Source organism: Papaver somniferum, chromosome 8 (assembly GCF_003573695.1).
Source record: "Papaver somniferum cultivar HN1 chromosome 8, ASM357369v1, whole genome shotgun sequence".
NCBI classification, from domain to species: domain Eukaryota; kingdom Viridiplantae; phylum Streptophyta; class Magnoliopsida; order Ranunculales; family Papaveraceae; genus Papaver; species Papaver somniferum.
The window spans coordinates 15258960-15274262 of record NC_039365.1 but is presented as its reverse complement, the minus strand read 5'-3'; the positions used below and the strand labels follow the sequence as shown (position 1 = coordinate 15274262).

Sequence of the window (15303 nt, the reverse complement as noted above, 5' to 3'; positions counted from 1 at the left end):
GCCACTTGAGTGACTCAAGTCCATGCATATACCAGCTCCATCCAGTTCAATTAAATACAACTTGACCACTTTAAAATAGAATACTACTTGACCGTCTAAATTTCGACTGTTAAGTTTAAGTTTTGAGAATTTAGAATGTTAAATAAAATACAAATAATCGCAAAAATACAAAATCATTAGTACTAAAATATATTTTCGATCCAATCCCAAAAAAATAAGTTATTCCCATAATGTGCATGTTAAATTACTCTATTCAGATATTTTCCTATTGGAAGACAGACCACGAGGAAGAAGAAGCACTAAGTCTCTCTTTTACGCGCAGTCTTCCGTGCCGAGCCGGCAACTAGCAAAAAGAATGGCCCGTTTGTATGAATCCAACAAAATGACAAATGAATTTCTGATAAAAAATATTAGCAACTTTATAATTTATCCACTTTTTGTTTGTTCTTTAATTACAATCCAAAAGTCAAAAAAAGAAAAAAGACCCCAAGAACCAAACAGACCTCAAAAGTTAAGCTCCTCCTCCTCTCACTTGTTTCTTTTTTTCGTATAACAGCAAACAAATTACTATGATCAGTACTAATCCAATCCTAAATCCTTTTTACAAAATCGAGTGAAAAACGTTAAAAGATTTTGAGTTAAACCAATGATAATTGATCGTCTTTATTCGTAATTAACGGAGTCGACAAATCCTTCTTAATATCATCTGTCATCATCTTTTTCTCTTCTTCTCTTGTTTCTTTGACAATGTCACTAGTATCATCATCGTCATTATCACCAAGAACAGGAGAATTTTTAGTTAATTCTTTAGCTCTTATAGCTTGTAATTCCCAATCTGTTCTTCCCAAAACAATCAGCAGCAACACAACGCAAGAACTCTGTGCTGCTAATAATCCAAACCATAATCCTTTGAAGTCATATCCGCAGTAAAAGCTTAATCCAACAGCTACCGGCATTCCAACTAAATAGAATGAGCCTAGATTGATATTAGCACCGATTTTCGGTCTCGCCGTGCCCCGTAAAACCCCGCAAAGGGTTGTCTGTGGACAATTTCCTAACTCACATAGTCCAATTATAGGCAACACCATTGCTGTTAATTTGATTATCTCTAAATCCGTCGAAAACATACTTGCCCATACATTTCTCACCATTGTTGCAAAAATTAGAGCTGAAAAACCCAATGAGAAGCTACAACATAGACCCATTAGAGCTGCTAATCTTGCCTTTTTTGGTTGATTTGCGCCTAATTCATTACCAACTCTTGTCGATACCGCGAAACTTAGTGACGACGGGAAAATGTAGATTAAAGAAGTTGTTTGGATCAGAACACCCATTGATGCAACTGTTGCTCTTGGATTGATCAATAAACCGCAAAGCAAAATCATGATTTCGTACCACCACCATTCTAAGCAAACCGAAATGCAACTCGGAATTGCTAAATTTAGAAGTGATTGCCATTCTTTTAAACATTCCGATGACAAACCGTTCCATGTCTTTTTATACACGCCGGAGACGATAATGTAGATGATTAAAGATCCGACAAGATTGAAATTAGTCCAAATTCCACTCAAAGCAACACCTCTAATGCCCAGACCAAGATACGAAACAAGGAAATAGTTAATGGGCACATGAAGAATGATTGCGAAAGTAGCACAGTAACTCAACGGAAGAGTTATCGATTGCGAACGGAGATAGATTCTCAACGGATGGAGTATGGATTGAAGGAAAAGATCAGGGAGTGTATACAAAATGTATAATTGAGCTTCACTTGATATATCTTCATCTTGACCAAAAAAGATGAGAATTTTTTTCATATTCAACCAAAGAAATCCAATTGGAAGTGAAATTGATAGAAGCATCAAAATCGTTTTCTGCAAGCAGAGACCAAGCAAGTGAAGTTTTCTAGCTCCGTAAGCTTGACCACAAATGGGTTCCATTCCCATAGCTAAACCAGAAAGGATGGAATAACCAGTGATGTTCGCAAAACCAATAGCTAAAGCACCACCAGCCAAGGATAACTCGCCTAGATAACCCAGAAAAAGCATTGACACCATTGAACGAGAATACAGCAATAACCCAGTGAGTATCATTGGTAATGCTATGTTTGCAATAGATCTGCATTCTGTAAACGCTAATGCAACATGGGTCTTGTTCGAAACTGCTACTTCATCATTTTGTTTTGAGAATTTAGGTAGCAAATGAGTGTAAAGTTTATTTTCTTCTTCTTGTTGTTTTACAACTAGTTGTGAATAATCATCTTTAATTGAGATCAGGTGTGGTTGGTCTGAGTTGCATTCACAACTTGGAACAGTTGTTGATGATGATGATGATGATGATGAACTTACTCTACACATGATTAGTTTGGGAGATAGGAAACAAGAGACAAACAGAGAGAGAGAGACAGAACAGAACAGAGCAGAGAGAGAGAGATGGTGGGTTTCTCAGGGTTTGAAAGAGAGAGAGAGAGAGAGAGATAGGTTTGCTGAGGGGGAGTGTGGTTTAAAATGAAGTCGGGCTATTTATAGAGATTTTGGATGACTCTTTGAGAATTAAAAAAGTGTTCACAGTTTCTTTTTCTTCCTTTCAAGGAGTTAAGAGATACTACTAGTAAGTAGATTTGTTTGCCAGCTAGAAATTCTAAGTATTGGAAACAAAAAATTTGTAAGGGCTTTGAATGTCTGTTTGCAAAACTACAACTCTTGGCCTGCATGGGAATTTGCTCCTTTTTCCTCGCAAAAACTGAGAAATTGATAGAGAATTTTTTTTTTCTTTTTTGGAGAATTATGTTCAAAATATTTAATAAATGTCATTAAAAGTGTCATCTTGGATTAAGCTCCGGAATCAGTCGACTAATACGACGAATATCGGAAATAAGGGTATCAGCCTATCAGGTCAACTGTTGTACATAAAGTCGGCTCTGAAAACGGCATTGCAATACTTATAATTCTAGTCGACTAATATTCCGCCAGCGGCCAGCCTTACATTCTTTTTTTCTTTCTGTTTGATTTTTTTTTTTTAATCTTTTTGTAATATTTGTTGGTTAAACTTCAACATAGAAGTCACTAACAAGCTGGTTAGGACAAGATTAGGAAATTGATGTAATCCTAAGGGAATTAGAAGTCATCTAGTTCTAAGAAAAGGAAAGACATGTAATAAGGTAATAGGACTATGAAAAGGAATTCATAGTTCTATATATATATGATCACCAAAGTTGTGGTTGATCATATGAGCAAGATTAGAGCTTGTGTTTAGTTTTGAAAGATTTTCTAAACATCAATAAAGAGAGTTGTCTTTATATAAGCTAAGTTTCATCTTGCAGTTGCCATTAATTGGTATCAGAGCTTGTTTCTGGGCCATGGAAAACGAAACCACCATTGTGGGAGTAAAACAGTTCACACCACCATCAATACAAGTTCCAATCCTCAACGCCACAAACTACACAGTATGGGCCATGAGAATGAAGGTACTGATGAAAATCTACAAAGTTTGGGAAACAATTGATCCTGGTAAATTGGACCCAGACAAAAACAATGTTGCCATTGGATTACTCTTTCAAGCAATACCAGAATGTCTTGTTCTACAAGTTGGTGAACAGGAAACTTCAAAGGAAATTTGGGATGCAATAAAGGCACGTAATCTCGGAGATGATCGAGTTAAAGAAGCCCGTCTGCAAACCTTAATGTCTGAATTTGAAAGAGTGAAGATGAAAGACACTGATACTATTGATAGCTTTGCAGGAAAGCTATCAGAGATAGCCTCAAAAGCTGCGTCACTTGGACAATCCATTGATGAAGATAAACTGGTAAAGAAGTTTCTCAATAGTTTACCAAGATCCAAGTATATTCACATCATAGCCTCTCTCGAACAAGTCTTAGACTTAAAGAAGACTAGCTATGAAGATATAATTGGAAGATTGAAAGCATATGAAGAGAGAATCCTTGATTTAGAAAACAATGGAGAAACTCAAGGAAAACTCTTGTACACAAACTCTTACCAACAAAACTCTGCGACAAGAGGAAGAGGTCTGGAAGAGGTGGTAGAGTAAACAAAGGCCGAGGAAGGGGAGGAAGGTTTAATTCACAAGATAGAACAACAAGTCAGAATGATCAAAACCAAGGGAAAGAAAAGAAGGATAGATCAAACATTATTTGTTACAGATGTGATAAACCAGGACACTTCTCCTCTGTATGCCCTGAAAGAATACAAAAGATGGAAGAAGCAAACAAGAATGAAACAAGGGAAGCCGATACTGCTATTTTCATGCACGAAGTGGTATTCTTAAACGAAGAGAAATTAATACCAAAGAACTATGAAACAAAGGATAGTGAAGAAGGAGTATGGTATTTAGATAATGGAGCCAGCAATCACCTGACTGGTAAGAGACACTACTTTAACTCAATGAGAAAATCAAAGGACAAGTGAAGTTTGGGGATGGATCTTCTGTAGAAATTGAAGGGAAAGGATCAATTATATTTCAGAGGAATACCGGAGAACAGAAGCTTGTCACAAACATCTACTTCATCCCAAACTTACAAAGCAACATTCTAAGTTTAGGACAAGCTACAAAAGTTGGATGTGATGTTAGAATGCGACAAGATTATCTAACAGTTCATGACCCAAGTGGAAGACTTTTAGTTAGAGTCTCACGCTCACAGAATAGACTCTACAAGATAAGTCTCATGATTGGAAGGACATTGTGTCTGAATATGAAACTGGAAGATCAGACATGGAAGTGGCATGCAAGATTAGGACATATAAGTTTCAGAACCTTAAAAACTATGTCTCAGAACAAGATGGTTCGAGGGCTACCACAACAAAACGGAGTGGTGGAGAGGAGAAACATGACTCTAATGGAGATGACAAGAAGTTCTTTAAAGGTTATGCAGGTACCTAATTATCTATGGGGAGAAGCTGTACGACACTCCACATACCTAATAAACAGGATACCTACGAAAGCTCTGAAAGACATGACTCCATATGAAAGTTTGCGAAAGAGAAAACCAAACATAGATCATTTAAGAGTGTTTGGTTGCAAAGCATACGCAAAAGTTGATTCTACAACTCTTAAGAAACTGGATGATCGATCTCAGACTCTTGTGCATCTAGGAATTGAGCCTGGATCCAAAGCTTACAGATTATTCAATCCAGCAACGAAAAGAGTAATAGTGAGTCTAGATGTGGTATTCGATGAAAAAGCAAACTGGAACTGGAAAGAAACTAATGATGAACCAAGTAGGGATCCAGGAATGTTTCAAAAGAGATGGGGTCAAGTAATTGATGAAGGCGAAGGACCCATAATCATCAATACCAATAGAAACAATGATGTTAATCAAGAAGAAGAAGAGAATAATGAAAACACTGAGAATAACGAAGAAGTAGAAGAAGAAGAAAAGATCGATGAAATAACTCAACCCATTCCACTGCGAAAATCAACAAGACAGATACAAAAGCCACAGTATCTAGAGGATTATGTTCTTCAAGCTGCAGAAGAATGTGAGATTATGCTACTTTCTGTTAATTATGAACCAAGGAATTTTCAGGAAGCAAAGGTCTCGACTAAATGGACACAAGCATGTAGAGAAGAAATTATTTCAATCAATAGAAACAAGACTTGGTTTCTAGTTGATAAGCCAGGTGGGGTAAAAGTGATTGGTCTTAAGTGGATCTTCAAAATAAAACGGAATGCTGATGGTACTATCAACAAATATAAGGCAAGACTTGTAGCTAAGGGATACGTTCAAGAATCATGCATAGACTTTGATGAAGTTTTCGCACCAGTTGCTAGACTAGAGACAATTCGTCTCTTAATAGCAGAAGCAACATCAAACTCATGGGAAATTCACCACTTAGACGTTAAGACAACATTCTTACATGGTGAATTGCGAGAAGATGTGTGTGTTGAACAACCAGAAGGTTTTGAAGTAAAAGTTCAAGAGCATAAGGTTTATAAGTTATCAAAAGCTCTATATGGTCTAAGACAAGCCCATCGAGCCTGGAATACAAAGTTAGATCAAATCTTAAGAGAAATCAGATTTGTTAAGTGCTCTAAAGAAACATCAGTATACAGAAGAGAAGAAAAGGGAACGCTTCTTGTGATTGCAGTCTATGTAGATGATCTATTTTTGACTGGCAACTCCCTTAAGGTGATCAATGAGTTCAAGAGAGAAATGTCATCAAAGTTTGAGATGTCAGACCTCGGAAAACTCACTTATTACCTTGGCATAGAAGTCCATCAAGGAGTAGATGAGATTCAGATTAAACAAGAAGCTTATGCAAGGAGAATTCTGAAAGAAGCAGGACTTGAAACTTGTAATCCAACTAAGATACCAATGGAGTTTGGACTTAAAGTTTCAAAGGAACAAGAAGAAGCAGAGATTGATTCAACGAGTTATAGAAGAAATGTTGGATGCCTAAGATACTTGTTACACACAAGACCAGACTTGGCTTTCTCTGTGGGAGTAGCAAGTCCTTATACGCAGAGTCCACGCAAGTCTCATGGTGATGTAATAAAGCAGATATTGAGATATCTAAGAGGAACAATCAGCTATGGATTGAAGTATGGTCGAGGAGGATCAAAAGGAATTTTTGGGTATAGTGACAGCAGTCATAATATTGACCAAGATGATGGAAAAGGTACAACTGGTCATATATTTTATCTAGGTGAAGCACCTATTACATGGTGCTCACAGAAGCAAGACACAGTAGCTCTGTCATCATGGGAAGCTGAGTTCATGGCTGCAACAGAAGCAGCTAAACAGTCAATGTGGCTTCAAGAACTGTTGGGTGAAATCAAAGGAAGAGAACTTGAAAAAGTTCTCATCAAGATTGGTAATAAGTCTGCAATTGCACTCACTAAAAATCCAGTGTTTCATGGGATGACGAAACACATTCATAAAAGGTATCATTTCATACGAGAATGTATCGAGAAGGAGATCATCAACGTTGAACACATACCAGGAACTGAGCAGAAAGCAGATATATTGACAAAGGCATTAGCTCGGATCAAGTTTGAAGAAGAGAACTGATTGGAGTACAAGATATGTCACGGGTAAGGTTGAAGCTTAACGGGGAGAATGTTGGTTAAACTTCAACATAGAAGTCACTAACAAGCTGGTTAGGACAAGATTAGGAAATTGATGTAATCCTAAGGGAATTAGAAGTCATCTAGTTCTAAGAAAAGGAAAGACATGTAATAAGGTAATAGGACTAGGAGAAGGAATTCATAGTTCTATATATATATATATGATCACCAAAGTTGTGGTTGATCATATGAGCAAGATTAGAGCTTGTGTTTAGTTTTGAGAGATTTTCTAAACATCAATAAAGAGAGTTGTCTTTATATAAGCTAAGTTTCATCTTGCAGTTGCTATTAATATTATAATTCTAGTTTAAGGTTAAAATGGTAAGTACAAATGTACAATCGCACCGGGATTCAGTTCATGAAAGTAATTTGTTGTTGTTATTCAAGTTATGGTGAAAACTTCCGTATAAAATTCGACAAAAAATTGGGTTGGCATGGAGGAGGAAGAACCTTGGTCTAAATTTGTCAATTCCGTTTTTTACGAAATGAATAAGACAACAGTCAAGGCATCATTTGATCGGCTTGTGCATCTTTTGTTTTATTCTAAAACAAAGAATGATAGAAGGCACTTGTTAGCGTTGGGACGTATTTTCAGATCGTTCATTTTCTTATTATAGTTTGGAGCGCAGACTAGATAATGTACGACCTGCATTCCAGGTAGGAGCATGATTTAAGATAAAAACATGGTGTTTTCCGAAAATGGTGTAATGGTACGAATTGCATTTATAAATTTTGTTCCAGCATGTATGAAAAATGGTTCTTGTTTCCAAACAAAATGAACTCTGAAAGTAAAAATCTGGCAGGACCCATGCCTGTAAACTGCAATCATAAACAAATGCTAAATAATGAATGGAATAACTGTCGACTGCACGGCATGCCGTCTAACCGCCCGAAACAAATTTTACATTATGATATGAAGTTGTCTGTGAATTTGTCTTATCCTTTGTCTTACAACTGAGACAGAATTTTCGCAAAAAAAAACCCTTAAAATTTCATCTTTACTGTTGTTTGTTGTTCCTTCCTTAATTCCAATTAGGCTCCGTTCACGTGTACAATGTTTCTTATTCTGTTTTTAAATCATGGTAGTTGTTTTAGAAACTGAATCTTGTAGAGTTCATCAAATTATTCTCTTGGATTCATCTGGTTTTATATATACTTAAACATTAACCTCAGTTATACCGTGTATTGTTCATCAATTTACTCGTAAATTACGCGACTTGATCGGCACAAATGGCACTCGGCCGGATAATTTTGAGTAAGTTAACTCTGAAACAACTGTTTTATTTTAACTTAGTTTGAATTATTCACCCACAAAATAAAGTAATTTTATTGTGCACTTGGCTCCTTTTTGTTGTTATGCTTGTCCATGAACAATCTAGTTGTGTTCTTAACTGTTCAGTCTTAGAACAAGTCATGAAAGATGTCAGTTAGCTAGTAGTAGCGAGATTCTTGGTACAAATCAAATTGAAGAAACTGAATCAAGAACTAGCCAGATACCCTCAAGAACTAACTGTATATACGAAAATTTCACAGAGTTTGACTTGCAAAGCTAGAGATGTCATAAGCTTCATGCTGCGCCACTATAGCAGCAACCCATTTGACATTTGGAGACAAAAAAATTCAACCGTTAGACTTTTGCTTGGGGGCATTTTTATTCTTCTCAGAAGTCCAAAGAGGTGGATTTAAGAAGGCCAGAAGGCACAAAATATGTTGATGGCTCGGTGTTACAGGTATATATCCGCATGGTTGACCTGAAATGCCAAGATCTTATAAGATTTTTTTTGGCTATTTCATTAATCGGTTGACATTTGCCAAGTTCAACCTCTTGAGCTTTTTCAATGGGCAATTTTAAACGTTGGCAGCTTGTTTTTGAGAACTGTAGTGTATCCCCACGTAGTAGCTGGGGCAGGATTCATGCTGGGAAGTTATTGAGAACGTATATGGTAATGCATCATAGTCTGGGGGGGCAATGTATTCCCTAAAAGTTGAAGAACCAACTGCCAATTGGTACCTGTAGCCTATAGGGCTAGGCTATAACAACACCATTACCCTAACCAAGTCACACTTTGTCATATGATGAGTTTTCTTGTTTTTTCTAGTTTAGTTTGGCATCTAACCATTTCACACGGCTTCGACTTGATTATTGCACACAAAAATTGCTAATCAAAATGAGAAAATTCAAGGTTTTTCACAAGAGTCTTCGTCTTCCACAGCGTGCCCTAAAGACAAGTTAGAATGACTATTATCAGCAAGTCTGCAAGTGCATGGTTGCAGTTCAATGCAGATAGACACAATAGGTTCAGTTGAGTTGAATCGAGTTGATCAGTCCCCCTCATGAAGCCTGTTTAAGAACAACTTCCTTGACCAAGACCGGAATACCGTGGTAAAGCACTAGCTAAAAACAAGTTGACGCGACTGTAGTAAGTTCAGCCTTTATTAGACCAAAATGCGAAGAGTGAAACGTACGGTCTACTGCTCACCTTGGGACAATATTCGTAAATCCTAATTTCTAAAACAAAAAATGAAAAAGAAAAATTTGTCCCCTGAAGAGTTAAAAATGATGTAGCTTGAGATAACTGTCTCTTCTTGTAAGTTTAGTTTTCTTAGTACGATTGCTTTGTAGATAAGATCTCCAAAGATAAATTCTTACGTAATAATAAATCAATTAAAAGGAGATAACGCTCGTGACGATTTAATCCGTATTTACTCTTTCTTGTTTAGGATTAAAATTTTCTAGAACTTGTTTAATAAGTCATTAGTAATACGGGAATGTTAGCTAACAAAACTCAAGAAACGAACTTAATTTTCCTGCTAAGTGCTAAGTACTTGGAGGAAAAAGAAAAAATCATGTGAAACCAAGAGATTCTAAACAAATCACCCCAACAATATATTTTACTTTCAACATATTTTTTTTTTTGGTTCAATCATTCTCGAAATCTTTTGACCCCCTACATTGTCCACACACACTAACTAATTTTATTTTTGTGCTCGTTTTTCAAATTCTTCATACTTCGAAATCTCTTTAGATTCTTCTTTTAATGACTTGGGTGGTACTTCTATTTTGTCACATCTTAACAAGTGATTGTGGTTGTTGCATGCGAAAGGGGGAGACTCGGTGGCATTTTCAACATTCCAGTGCTATCAGGATCACGCGTAGGCCACCAGTATTTTCACTTAACTATCACTGTTGCAGCATGCCAACATTGTTGGACCTTTTGAAAAACTTCAATGGAAAGTTATATTATCAAAGACTTCTCTTGATAAACCTCTTTCAACGGGCCATGCGCTGATGCTAAATTTGTTTCCTTATGCTAAAGCTTTTCCGGAATACCATTCGTCAAGTATCAGCCGAAGTCGTAATACATAAGTAACTAGAATCATAAAAACGGTCTAATCTCATTTTATCCGTTGAATGTAAAATTCATTATTATTTGCTAGTTTTTCATGATTGAAACGACGTTTTTAGAGTTGTAGCATCCGATTTATGTAGCTCATCTAATTAATACAATGCGTGTTTTCAACTCTTCATTTCTCTAATGATAAACTATCAACCGGTACACCGAGATTTCTGATGAGGCATATCGGTCGTGAAAACCAGGACATTGAAATGACATATGGATAAGCATATTTTGGAAAATGTGGATTCAGATGGGTCCTCCTATAATGATGACACTGTTATACTTTTTAAAGCTGTCGTGGCCGTGGGGGACTGAAACTCCTTGGTCACGAGTCTTTTTACGTGTTGCTGGCTGTTGGTTTATAGGGGGTAACCCGTGTTTAAAGAAAAAAAGTTGATTAAGGACGACAAAATGGTTTGAAAAATCCACCTTATGTGAATGCGTTTTTGAGTTCATATTCTTGGATTAAAAAGTTTTTGGATTCATTAAAGCTTTGGGACTAAGATGACTAATAAAGGTTGGATTATGATAATTGATAAAGAAAGCCCAGATTGGTACATCCCCTTGGGTGTTGGGTTTTCCTTTTGTGGGCATTTTCTTCTTTAGTGAGTCAGTAAAGTTTTGTACCGAATATTTGCAATGCACGTAAGTGAACAGCAAATTACAACTGAGATATTTTGTTTCTGGACGCGTTAGGATAAGTTTTCCTGTACATAGAGATGAAACTTTTAGCTTCGGTCGGTTAGGCACACGACACTAGTAATGGCAACCGAATGAATTATCATCCCTCATGACACTATCAGACATAAAAAGTGGTGTTTTGTAACTCTGTCAAAGCATATATCTACGGTATGATATGCTGTCGTAGTGTTGTATTTTTGTCACAAGCACGCATGGAGGCCCATGCCTACAGTTTGTATTTTTCTAGTTCGAGTAAGTTCGTGTTGTGGAATCGTCTGAAATTCATTTCAAAACAGCTGGGAATTTGAAGCCGGACGTAGCCGTCGTATATCGATAAAATATGTGGGCGATGATGCTAATGGCGTTTAAACACGTAAACACCAAATTTTATTATACTAATAACTAAAAGAGAAAATGGGGCAATTGCCCAAATATATTAAACCCGTAACCCACATGATTTTAATGGACGAGTAAAAATTAGTATGGGTGTAATGGACACCGAAAAAATAGCATCCTGGTTTAAACTTAAAAATTAACGAGGGTGAAACTGGATGCATCCTGATGTAAATTAAAAATAATAAAAAGTATTTGAAAATAGATAGGATGAAACTGTTTACATCCTGGCTTTTGTAAAGCAGTGTCAATTTTTATGTCGTTTTCACCCAGGAATTGTCGTTATTGGGTTAATTGACCAATTTTGTGTAACAGAAAAGCGAAAATTATGAATTTTTTTATGGACTAATCAAAAGATAGCCAACGTGTGTTTTGCAACCTGAGACATGAATTATTTTGGGATCAGGCTTTGCATTATACTCATGAGGTGGGACTCAAATTTAGATGCGATCTGGTCCGTGACGTTATTGCTGATATGTGCTATAAAGCTGGTGTGCCAGTTAGGAAAGAGGTTGACCTGGGATCCTTTTCGGATGATGGTGGGGCTTTGAGGCCTGCGGATATTCCGCTCAAGGGTTCGGATTTGGAAAGCCTTTACTTCAATCAGGGAGCTTGGTGAAGTGAAGCCACAGTTGATCTTTTGAAGAAACTGCACAATTATTTATCTAGGTTCGATGTTGACGCAAAGAAATGTAAATTCTATCTTCACAAGTTAGAGATTATTATTCAGAAGGACATTGGTGCGCAGCTGGTTGCTAGAATTCCAACCAGTTACTTGTAATCTTATCGCAATGTACTTTTTAATTTAGGTAAATACCAATAAATTGGAAATTGAATTCAAAAAAATCAAAAGATATAAATCGGCTCATCAAGAAATAGAAGCGAAAATAAAAAATTTCAAACTACTAGAATAAGTGTGTAATACAAAGAAAAAAGCCCACTAACTATGGGCTAAAATAAGAAGGGAGATTAAAATGGCATTGAATATATATAAGTGAAAACTACCGTTAAACTCATTTTTCAGATTTTCTTCACCGTAAAATCCACGGATAGAAAAATTTATGTGCACACCCATTTTCTAAGTTAAAATTTTCCTTACTTCCATATTTTCTGAAATTACTTCTTCGCTTCTTCTTCCTCGTTTTTTTTTTTCTTTTGTGACTTCTTTTTTCCTCCGTCTTTTCTTTCTTATGATTACCTTTTTTTCCCAAGAAGACATGGTGAAATTAATCGATAATCATGTTGTTGTCGTTAATTGATATGATTTTTGGAAGAAGATTCAAAGTGATTCCACTTTTAGGTTTTAAATCTGTGATCTTATTTGAATTTTCAATGAGTGGAGATGATTCAATGGTTTTCTAGGTCTAATTCCATCTTTTTTGCGTGAAGTTATAGTGATTTGGTTGTGTTTCGATTTGGTTTTCCTGAGGTTATTGAGAATAAACCTTAGATTATTTGAAGTTGTAATCATGATTTGGAGAACTAGGGTTTATGATAAATTATAGTTAGGTTTGAAAGAAAGCTAATGGTCCTAGTAGGTGTATGGATGTATGTGGGGTGTCTTGAGTTTGTGATTTGAGTTACAGGGAAGATAGTAAGTAACAAGAAGATGATGTTGTTATAGCCAAAAGGATTTCACCGAGAAAAAACGAAGAAGAAGAAGATATTGTTATGACTGCATAACCTGTGATGCAGTCGAGAAAACGTGCATAACCTGTTATGTACACATTATCCGACATATTTTTTATTAGCTGTCAAAATTGAAAATTGTTGCATAATCTTGCATGCATCAAGAAAATGGATGCATAACCTGATATGAATCCAACAATATGGTTGCATTATGCATCAATTTTTTTTGTATCCACTAAAATAAACTAAAACAATGGCTACATAACTTGTTATAGATGCATAACTTATTATGCAGTCGAGAAAATGGTTGCATAATTCGTTATATGTTCGTTTTAGTGACTGCATAACCAAAATAATAAATGCATGTACAAAAATATGGTTGCATAACGTGTTATGTATCTTTTGTGGTGTATGCATATTGTGTTATGCATCTTTTTTGGAGGTTGCATAACGAATGTGTAGTCAACTTTCAAAATATTTTCCTAAAATGATGATCGCCTCCAATTTTATCGTGAAAAACAAAAGTTTGATATTGTTGTTTGTACTAGTTGCATAAATGTATTTAAAATCTTTCCAACAAGATAAAATTTGTCAACTTTCAAAGCACGGTTTTTTAGACATGTTATATTTAAGTTTACTTACCAATTATGCCCCTGAAAAATAGGATGTATAACGAGTTATGTAGCCATTTTTAATAATTTCGGATTACTCAGGAAACTAAAAATTATCTTGTGCCTGACAACAAGAATAATATATTTCTTGGGTCTTAGCCTAATTTCCACATGACATAGTGACATGCAACCATTAATACCCGTCAAACGTGTATTAAAGCCAAGCATTACGGGAAAGGGCACCCCTTTCATATCCCTCAAATAAAGGGAAGGAATATGGCTCAAAAGGCAGCCTCACTCGGTTTCCATTTTTTTTTTCTCCAAATTTTATTTTTACCGGTTTAGGTAAATGTTTACTATGGAATTTGAAGACAAAATAATGGAGATATTAATTGGAAATAAATAGTTTTCGTGGAAATAAAAGTGCTAAAAGTGAAAATCAAGAGTAGAAATAAAGATTTTCAAACGGATACTGAGTATCCGAGTAAAATCATACAGAAACTCAGTTCCTGTAAAATAGCATTTTACACGGAAACTGATTTCCCTTCCCTACTATTCGGATTAGATGTCGTCCACCTTGTAGGGAAAGGGAGAGATATCCCTAAATATGCAGGATGTGGAAGACCATAGTGGTAGGAAATTCGGATTTTTCCCTCCATACGAGAGATAGAAAAGGGACAAGGGACGCCATAATGCTTGGCCTAATAAGGCGGGTTAGAAGATAAAAGAAGAAGTGGAAAGGAGGTGGATTTGTAAGTAGGGTGGAATTCCACGGCTCCCTTGTAATTTTACAATCTTCCCCGTACTTTCCGTTGGGTGACACCACACCGACAACATTGCCTCGTTACAATACTCTTCTTGGATGACAACACTACACCATCATCGTTCTCTCGTTAAAATCATGTTAGAAAAATCTAGGGTTAAGTGGTAAAATGCTCCAAAATCGATCCTAAACATGTGGAAATGTCCCAGACTTTTGGAAAAAGATTGTAATACCCATTCCATTAGTTTTGGGATATTTTGATCAAATTGGGCATCTTGACCGGTCAGTGGAGTTTTGAAATTCCATTTTTATCCTTCTTAATCAAAATGGCCCAATCCGCCACCACCAAACGAACAACCACCAACCACTATCGCTGCCACCACCACCACCGCCACCACCAGTACCACTAGAACAACCACCACCAACACCACCTCCACCACATCCTCCACCACCACCACCACCACCACTACCACTGCCACCACCACCGCCACTACCACCATCACCTCCACCACCATCGCTACTATCACCATCGTTGCCACCACTAATACCACCGCACCACCACCACCACCTGAACCGTAAATCCTGAACCCCAAATTCTGAATCCTGAATTTTAAACACTGAACCCTAAATTATGAAAAATGTACCTTGAAGGACAATTTCGATTACTTAACTTTCTCTAACGGAAAATCTAATGGATTGGGACATTGATCTATTTCCTGCCGTCCAGAGCATTTTCACAAAGTTAGG

General features: G+C 36.5%; 1 protein-coding gene across 1 annotated transcript; it reads right to left on the bottom strand.

The window, feature by feature from the left end:
- Positions 1–408: 408 nt before the first annotated feature.
- LOC113304854 (protein DETOXIFICATION 49-like) lies at positions 409–2473 on the bottom strand. Its single transcript, XM_026553988.1, has one exon. It carries the CDS (start codon positions 2352–2354, stop codon positions 639–641), a length of 1716 nt encoding a protein of 571 aa, XP_026409773.1. The 5' UTR covers positions 2355–2473; the 3' UTR covers positions 409–638.
- Positions 2474–15303: the final 12830 nt, after the last annotated feature.